The sequence below is a fragment of the Eublepharis macularius genome, chromosome 4 (assembly GCF_028583425.1).
Source record: "Eublepharis macularius isolate TG4126 chromosome 4, MPM_Emac_v1.0, whole genome shotgun sequence".
Taxonomy (NCBI): domain Eukaryota; kingdom Metazoa; phylum Chordata; class Lepidosauria; order Squamata; family Eublepharidae; genus Eublepharis; species Eublepharis macularius.
Window position 1 is genome coordinate 92,738,425 of NC_072793.1, and position 9,499 is coordinate 92,747,923.

Consider the following 9,499-nt stretch of genomic DNA (forward strand, 5'->3'; position numbering starts at 1 on the left):
GTTCAGTCCAAGGTTGGGGTTCCAGCAATCAGGTTAGGCAAAGTCTGCCAGTGCGAGGTCAGGGTTCTGGAAGTCAGGCTAGGCAAGCTCAGGCAGTCTGAGGTCAGGCTTTCAGGAAACAGCCAAGGCAGGACAGAGTGAGTGGCTTCACAGCGATTGTGCACGTTGCATCCACGTCCGGCAGCCTCTTTTGGCTGGTTTTATAGCCCTAGGGTTAAGGGCCATCCGGGTAGCCCATTGCTCGGGAAAGGATCCTGCAACCACTACTTCCCATCATCAGGGAGCATCTGGTGCTGGCCCAGGAGGTGTGCACTTTGCCTCCTTGCCTGTAGTTCGGTTCTCAGCTTCTGTCTATGGCACTCTTAAGAGTGGAGGTAAAGCTGGAGGGCTGGGGGCAGCTGACTGGGTTTCACCTGCTGGATCAGAGCTAGAGGGTGTTGGCTCTGCCCCAGCTGTTGGTTGTGCCTGCTGATCAGCCAGCATCCCCTGCTGGTCAGCTTCCATTAGCTCCCCTTCTCCTGGGAAGTCCTTGGCTTCTGAGAGTTCAAGGCTGGCTGCACGGGACTCCTCTTCCCCTGAGGAATCCTCACTGTCACTGAGCCCTGGCTGACTCATGATGGGACCTGAAAATTAAGTCGTCCTTCAAGGAAGAAAACTGTAGACTGATTAGCCTGTTCATTTCCATCAATAAACTCTGCCAACTATCTGTTGGAGAAATTTAAGAACTGGATGGATCAGGAGAGTATAATTGCAAAAGAGCAGGCAGTTTGGGGGCAGGAAGAACAACATCAGGCCACTACTAAATTATACAGCATTTAATTAAAAAATATACCTCAAACAACACAGTGTCATTATATGCCACCTTTATAGACTTGAAAACAGCTTTCGATTCCATTTCCAGGGTCAAATTATGGGAAAAGCATGAGGCAACATCCATTGATCAAAGGCTTATTTCTTTAATTTGAGCCCTATATACTAACACCTCTCTCAAGGTTCAATGTAACAGGAACAGGCATTTATCAAACTCTGTTAAAACATCAAAGGGAGTGAAACAGGGCTGCCTATTGGCCCCATTACTATTTATTTTTTATATCAGTGGTATAGTAATCCAAATGAGCAGCCTTGACTGCATCCCCCTAAACTATTAGATTGCAAGATCTCAATACTGCTATATGCAGACAATACAGTAATTATTTCTAGAACTCCTGTGGGCTTAAGAAGGGTCCTAAAAGCTTTTAGCCATTTTTGCAGTGATTTAACATTTGAAAATAAACTATAAAAAAACAAAATAATGGCATTTGAGAACAAACCCAAACTTAGGGGATGGTCAAAATATTGAACAAATAAGTTAGTTTTAACTACTTGGGCACAGTAATGCAAGCAAACAGATGAAGGCCCAATGTGAGCACAGAGTTGAAATAGGGCAAAAATCTGCCTAAGCCATCATTAAATTTCTACACATGAAGGGAGGGCAATATATACATGCAGCCCTTAACCTTTTTCAAGCCAAAACACTAGCTCAACTTTTATATAGAACAGTACTTGGACCTCCACCTTCCTATTTTGTCCTGCTAGAGAGAGTACAATCCGAATGTATAAGAACAGCCCTTCAAATGCTGAAGTGGGTCTCAAATGCAAACTTTGGAGACTAGCATGATTAAAGTATCGGCGCGGGTGGCCCTCGCCTCCATCACTCAATGGTTAAAATTAAATTATGATCCAAAGGGACTAGACCTCAGCTGAGAAAATGTCAAGAATTCATCTATTGATCCAGAGTAAAAAATTTTCCATCTGTCCAAAGCTTCCATAAACAAGATTTCCTCCCAATTTTTAAATCTGGATTGGTCCATAATGTTAGTTTAGCATGTGAGAATGGGTCAGAGTCATATTCTTGTGATATTATGTGCCATTCTTCTCTAACTACTGAAATTGCAAGGAGGAACAGAATCCATTTTAACATATGTAGCTCTTAATTTAATTTATTAGATTTATATTCTGCCCTCCCCACACCAGGAGGCTCAGGGCGGATTCCATTTAATGCATTCCATTTAAAAAGTAGCTCTAAACATGAAGCCTCCAAGAGAGCCCAAGATGGATAATCCAACTGAGAGGAACAATCCCAATAATTTATACAAGTTAATGAATATGCCTGATGATATAAGCTAAGATCAGGAAAGCCAAGTCCTTTTTCATTAATTGAAAGTTGCATCCTCTTTAGAGAAATCCAAGGTGGTAATGAACTCCACATAAATTTCTGAACCATAGTATTAATTTTATGAATATATCTGCAAGATAAATGGAAAAGAATTATGCAAAATATATATAATTTGAGGTACAATATTCATTTTAAATGTATTTACTTTATCCCATCGTGATAGGTTTAAAGTTGTCCATCTGTCCAAATCCAAAGATACAGCAGCAATCAATTTGTTTAAATTCAGTGTAATTATATACTTAATATATCTTAGAATCAGTATTCTGGAAAATATCAAAAATGTCCATCAGCAAATATATTCCATGATATGTTGTCTCTCAGTGGCATTTGTCCAATTGATTGAATGACCAGACCAATCACCAAAATTACTAATCAGTCTCATTAATACAGAACTGGAAGACTGATGTTCTGAAATAAATAATAAAAGATCATCTGCATCTAAAATAATTTTAAATTCTAAAGAATTATATATAAAGCCACCCTGACTTGAATAGCCCAGACAAGCCTGATCTCATCTGATCTCAGAAACTAAACAGAGTTGGTCTAATGAAGACCAGGGGTGCAGAGGCAGGCAATGGCAAACCACCTCTGTTAGTCTCTTGCCATGAAAACTCCACCAGGGATCACCATAAGTCAGCTCTGACTTGACAGCACTCCCCACCACCATGTATAAAGCCATGTATTACATTATTTTTTTATTAGTGCAAGCCAGAGATTCCAAACATAGATCAAAAATGAGATGAGAAAGAGGACAACCTTGTCTAGTACACCTCTCAAGAACAAAAGATGCAGAAAATATGCCATTGGTCTGTACCCTAGATCTGGGGGAGGAATAAAAAATTCTAAACAATATAAGTGGGGGACCAACAAGAACTTGGGGAGGGGGCATATAATTTCCCCCTCCCCACCATGTTCTCTTTCCCTTCCGTATCCCTTTCCTCCTTTTCCAGCTTCCTTCTCTCCTTCCCACACACCTTTTATCTGCCCCCTCCCCTGACTTCACCTTTCTCCCTTCTACCCCCTGGCAGCCCAGTTGCATGGTGGAGAATCTGCAGTGACTTGTGGAATGTACTTCACTTTTCTCTGTATCCCCTTCCCCACACTATTTCCTCTTTCCCCTCTTCTAGCAGCCTCCATATGCTCACCTTTCCCTACGTCCTTCTCTCCTTCAAATCTACTAAACAACTTATCTTTTACCTGTCCCCCATCTTCATCTATATTTATTAATTTGCTTCATTTTACATACTGCCTTTCTCCAGAACTCCAAAGCAGTTTACATCATTCTCCTTGCCTTCATCTTCTTTCACAATATCCCTGAGAGGTAGGCTGAGTGTGTGTGACTGGATCAAAGTCACTCAGTTAGCTTGCACCGCAGAGTGGTGATTCCAACCTGGGTCTCCACATCCTACTCTGGAACTCTAATCACTACACTGGTTTTTGGGGTGGGGGTGCTGTTGGACAGTAGGAAGCAGCTAGGTCTGGGTGAGTCATGCAAGTCTTGTCGTATCAAGTTGCTTGGTGGTTGCTTCTGGGCCTGGTCCCCATGAGTCCTCCCTCAAAGGCCAAAACAGCCCAGGAAAGAGCCCTTCCCCCTGCCTTTTGCTCACAGAAACCAAGCCTGGAATACTTGCTAATGGTCACCTTGCAATAGCCATGAGAGCATCTAGTTAAAGCTACAGGCACTCCTTTTATCATTTTGGGTTTTTTAAAACCCCAATGAATTTTTTAGATTGCAGATTTTTTTTTTGCAAACCTGGGGCATTTTCCAGGTGTGTAGGAAGCTCTGTCTTGTCCATTCATGGCTCCCATCTCCAGATTAAAGTATCCTCAGATCAGGGCCACTTGGCTTGTCAATATATAAGATAATACAACATGTACCAGCACTTGGGTATCTCTGCTGGTTCCTTCAGCAGCCACAAATCCTCTCTCTCTAACTTTTTAAACGGATCTCAACTGCCACCAGTCCCAACATTCTGTTAGCTCTCATTGACTGTTTGTTCTTGGGAAAGGTAGAATTTAACTTGTCCATCACATCACCATTCACTTCAGGGGCTGTTCTTGAGTCTTTCAAGGGATGATGTTGGGAGGGAAATAGAACCTACTACATTAGAAAAACATTGCACCTGCTCCTGTTTACTGGTATGTACATATCCCAGTATAATTTTAATATGCCTACGCTATAAGGGAGCTGGAAAAACAGGATTAAAATGACCAAAGCAGGGGTGTTTTTTTTAATGTAGGTGTTGAAATAATGAAAAATTGTAAGAAACCAAAATTGCTCATTTAGACAGAAGAAGATTTTCTCATCTACAGGTGTAGTTCTATGCAAACAAATGTGGAAGCATTGAGTGTTGATGTATTGTAGTGGGTTAAATACCCTTGATGCCTCTGAAATAAAATTGATAACTGTGAATGACAGTTACCATGCATAGAACATCAGTGTAATACTGTTCTGAGCAGTTTTCTATCCTGAGAAGCGTGGTAGGGTTTGAGATCTAAAGAGCCATTAGTGATGGGAAAAATACTACTGACACTTCCTCTGAATTTTGTATGGCTGATGCTTCTATTTCTTGCATGGGAATGAAGAAACTGTATCTGGTAGTTTTGAATACAGCTGGGTCTCCTTTTCTCCATCAAAGCTGCCTTCTGTTCCTTACAGGTGGGAGCCTTCTGTGCTGTGAGTCTTGCCCTGCTGCCTTCCACCGGGAGTGTCTGAACATTGACATGCCTGAAGGGAGCTGGTATTGTAACGACTGCAAGGCTGGCAAGAAGCCACACTATAAGGAGGTGGTCTGGGTGAAAGTTGGGCGTTACAGGTGGGTGAAAGAAAAGTATTTTTTTAATCATTAGAAGTTTGAGCTAACTTTCTTCTGGTTATTGTAATGCCTGTTGGTTTAACTAAATGGCGAGCAATATAGTGATTAATCATACTGATTAGATATGCTTCTACATGCTATCATTCCTGTTGTTTCTGCAGTTGCTCCCATATTGATAATAGATTGTACAAAGTTGTCTTCATATATGAGTTGCAGCTTTGTCGTGGTTAGCAACCATGCAGGTGAGGCACCACCAGAAGGATTAATGTAGGGAACAGAAATTCTGAAATGCGTGTGGGCTAACCCATTCTTCATGGCTTTTTAAAATTACCAGGTGGTGGCCAGCTGAGATTTGCCATCCTAGGACCATCCCTATCAACATCCAAAAAATGAAACACGTCATTGGTGAATTTCCTGTGCTGTTTTTTGGATCAAATGATTACCTTTGGACACATCAGGCTCGAGTGTTCCCATATATGGAAGGAGATGTGAGCAGCAAGGACAAGATGGCAAAAGGAGTGGATGGCATTTACAAGAAAGGTAAGGTGCTTTCTTGTATTCTTAAGAAAGTATGTGGTGACTTGGCTACAGAAACCAACCATAGGAGCCATTTATGTTTGTAGTCCCAGAGAGCTATGATACTGCTTTTAGCTTTTTTTTTTTTTTTTAAGCGATATGATACACTTCAGGAATAGCCCTTGCTGGAAGAGTGATTTTGCCTTCTCCTTCCTCCTCCTCTCTGCAGCCCACCAACCTGCATTACTGTTACTCCATGCAACTCCTGCAACCAGGGAATAAACTTTCTAGGGAATGTTAATGAACTGCTGAGGAGGTGGGGAAGGGGAAAGACGTGCAGTCCTTGCACGAGCAGATAGCTGGATCTATTCTTTAGTCTGAACCGTCTGAATGTTTTCACTTGTCTTAGCTTAGCCAAGATAATTTTAATAAGCCTTATCAAGTCTGTTCCTGATTCTGTACGCATGCATACACCCAGCATGAAAAGTGAATGGTGACAAAAGCCTATTAGAAAGTGGCTTAGTTCAGAAATCGTGTTGAATCAAAAGCAATAAACCTACTAGAAACAAATGGCTGTGTATGCATTCAAATCTTATGCGAAACTGTTCTTAATGTAGCTCTTCAGGAAGCAGCTGTGAGATTTGAAGAGCTAAAAGCTCAGAAGGAACTGAGGCAGCTACAGGAAGACAAAAAGAATGATAAGAAGCCACCTCCTTACAAACATATCAAGGTGAGAATGCAGACTGTCATAGCAGACAGTGTGGTCTGTGTGGACGTGATAATCCTAGTCTCTCAAATCTGGTTAAAGGAACAAGTTGTAGGATCATGAACTTTCCCTATCATCCATAACCATAGCTAAGAGTTTGTGTTGGCACCAAACATAATGGTTAATGCTAACCAGAGTGCACTCTTCAGATGTGCTCTGCTTGTTCATCTGTAATCCATATCTCACACTTTCACTGCATCTCTGTACATAGACACTATACAGTCTGTCCACTGTGATATTTGTCCCTTTCTAAAATGGGGCTTGATGACCTATAAAACTAGTATCCAGTGGAGCCACAGATTCCCAGACTGCATATTGTAGTGTAGGTTAGCTATATTAAATTGAACCCTGAAACACACATTCTTATGCTATATGTCCGGAGACTTGAGATTAGCACACTGATGGCTGGTCTGGCTATGCTTGATTTTCAAAATGTAGCACAGCCAGACTTTGACTGTTCACTTGATGTGATATGTTTGTATTTAAAGATAAACCGGCCTGTAGGCAAAGTGCAGATCTTCACTGCAGACCTATCTGAGATACCACGCTGCAACTGCAAGCAAACTGATGAAAACCCCTGTGGCCTAGACTCTGAGTGCATTAATCGCATGCTGTTATATGAGTGTCATCCTGCAGTGTGTCCAGCTGGGGAGCGCTGCCAAAACCAGTGTTTCACCAAGAGACAGTACCCGGAAGTAGAAATCTTTCGCACACTAGCCCGGGGCTGGGGCTTGCAAGCCAAAAGAGACATTAAAAAGGTATGCTTTGTTTTGCTGTCTTATCTTCTATATATAAATTTAACAGACAACATCCCACACTTTTCATAACTAAATATGCTCTCATTAGAACACCAGATTTATTAAGATTTATACTATTTGTCTATCTATCTATATGGTAGGAACTTGGCTGCTCTTGGCTTTGTGTTCAAAGTTCTTTTTTGTTTCACTTTCCCCTGCTTTCAGGGTGAGTTTGTGAATGAATATGTTGGAGAATTGATAGATGAGGAAGAATGCCGGGCCAGAATCCGTTATGCTCAAGAGCATGATATCACCAATTTTTACATGCTAACCTTGGACAAGGTATGTGAAAACTTTCTTGTTATCTGTACATCAAGTGAAATTTGACTCTTTGTTTGCTTATATCTATTATCAGCTGTCCTTGATAGAAATGCTTGAAATGTGAACATTCTGTTTTGCATTGGCCACAACTAGAATATCAGATCTTCTGATATGTTAGTTCTGTTAGCATGTTTTAGAATATAGAATGTGTTGATTGTGGGGAGGGGTGAGTATGTGCACCCACGTTTTCCTGCAAAGTCAATGAATCTTCAAGGCACAGTGTATCTGTACTGAGCTGATTGTAGTTGAGAAAAGGTTCTAGTTCTGTGTTCAAAGTCAGAGCTGTTTCCTGTGACTTTAGGATCGGATCATCGATGCTGGACCAAAGGGCAATTATGCTCGATTTATGAACCATTGCTGTCAGCCAAACTGTGAAACTCAGAAGTGGTCAGTGAATGGGGATACCCGCGTTGGCCTTTTTGCCCTTACAAACATCAAAGCAGGTAAGTAGTTTTAGTTTTATTTCTTGTTTGATTTAAAGTACCTGTACACTGTCTCTCCGCCACAGAGCTTGAGGCAGTTCACAGTTTTGTTTCTAAATGTTTTGGGGGTGTCTAGGACTGTGTAGCCTAAAAGTTGTGCTCTTATTTTATTGGTGACAAACACCAATAGAAAAGGATTTGTGCTTGGGATGGATGAAACATTCAAACCTGTAATGTAAATAGTGCAGAGCAACTCTTGCCCAGAAGCCCAGAGTCTATTTAATGCCAAGAAAGATTGCTGCAGAGTCTATTTATTTTGAATATCATATTTTGTACTCAGACATTCTTTGTGTATAAAAAATTGAGTTAACCCTTTGTGTGATTCATGATATGTAGTAAACACAAGTTTTCACCATGAGTACATGAACCAAAAGGCCATAATTGACTGCAACTTTCTTCCATGTGTGTGCACAGCAACATAGATACATGTGTTAGCAATACTTGATGAACTGCATGTTGGATTTACAAAATTTTCTATATGAAAGTGTAATGTCCTTCATAGGCAAAGTAATGAAAACGTACTGTTTTTTTTGACATATTGGTGTTAGCATGTGCATACATACCTAACATCAGGAGCAGTGTAAGAAGCAAATTTTTCTCAACAATTTCAGGTATGTTTTGTTAGGCTTAATCTTTTATGCCATTGCTAGGACATGAATGTTATGTTTCAAACACCATGACAATCTAGATGGATCTTTGATTTACCAGGGACTGAGCTGACTTTCAACTACAACCTGGAGTGTTTGGGAAATGGGAAGACAGTTTGCAAATGTGGTGCTCCAAATTGCAGTGGCTTCCTTGGAGTGCGACCAAAGGTATACCAGCCAGTTTCTGGATTTTTTCCCTCAGCTACTCCTTGAATTTTGTTGCCCTCACGTCTTCCTTAAATCACATGACTACTGTTCACTGCAGGATGCTGTTTAGATTCATTGGTGCTAAAAGTAACACCTCTGTAAAGCTGCTGTTCTGCTGGCATCCTTGAAACCAGTTGACAGAGTAAATATTGGGGGAGGGGGGTGGAAACTGTAAGAGAGTTCTATGCTAAATACTTTTATTATGCAAGCCCAGATCCTTGTAGAAAAAATCAGGGCCAGTATGTGATGTGATGTGTCTAATACAAAATAAATCTAAATTTGTTAAATCAACAGTAGAAGCAGTTCCATAGCATAGAATGCCACTATTTGGGGGTTTTGATTTAGAATGTTTATTTAAAATATTTATATACATACCTTTCTTCTGAGCAAACATAACCAGAAGTTTGAGGGGAAGAAGATTGAGGACAGGGAATGTATTCCCTTTGGAAAACTGTCACTGCAATTGTTTTGCCTCTAGAACCAGCCACCTGCCACCGAAGAGAAGTCTAAGCGGTTCAAGAGACGGCATGGGAAGCGCAAATCACAGGCAGAAATTATGAAGGAACGAGAGGACGAATGTTTCAGCTGTGGGGATGGAGGACAGATGGTTTCCTGTAAGAGGCCAGGCTGTCCCAAGGTGTACCACGCAGACTGTCTCAACCTGACTAGGCGTCCTGCAGGTCAGTAAAATGCTGTCACAACTATTCGTAGGGATAAAAGTTAACAGTTGGA

At 41.1% G+C, this 9,499-nt stretch overlaps 1 protein-coding gene across 4 annotated transcripts in view; it reads left to right on the forward strand.

The window, feature by feature from the left end:
- NSD1 (nuclear receptor binding SET domain protein 1) overlaps positions 1 to 9,499 on the forward strand; it is a 101,471-nt gene that overhangs the window by 83,644 nt on the left and 8,328 nt on the right. For all 4 annotated transcript variants that reach the window (XM_054976388.1, XM_054976391.1, XM_054976389.1 and 1 more), the window contains exons 15-22: positions 4,875 to 5,031; positions 5,366 to 5,571; positions 6,165 to 6,277; positions 6,802 to 7,071; positions 7,276 to 7,392; positions 7,733 to 7,874; positions 8,622 to 8,728; positions 9,246 to 9,447. In XM_054976388.1, coding sequence (XP_054832363.1) covers positions 4,875 to 5,031; positions 5,366 to 5,571; positions 6,165 to 6,277; positions 6,802 to 7,071; positions 7,276 to 7,392; positions 7,733 to 7,874; positions 8,622 to 8,728; positions 9,246 to 9,447 — 1,314 coding nt within the window. The remainder of the gene's footprint in view (positions 1 to 4,874; positions 5,032 to 5,365; positions 5,572 to 6,164; positions 6,278 to 6,801; positions 7,072 to 7,275; positions 7,393 to 7,732; positions 7,875 to 8,621; positions 8,729 to 9,245; positions 9,448 to 9,499) is intronic.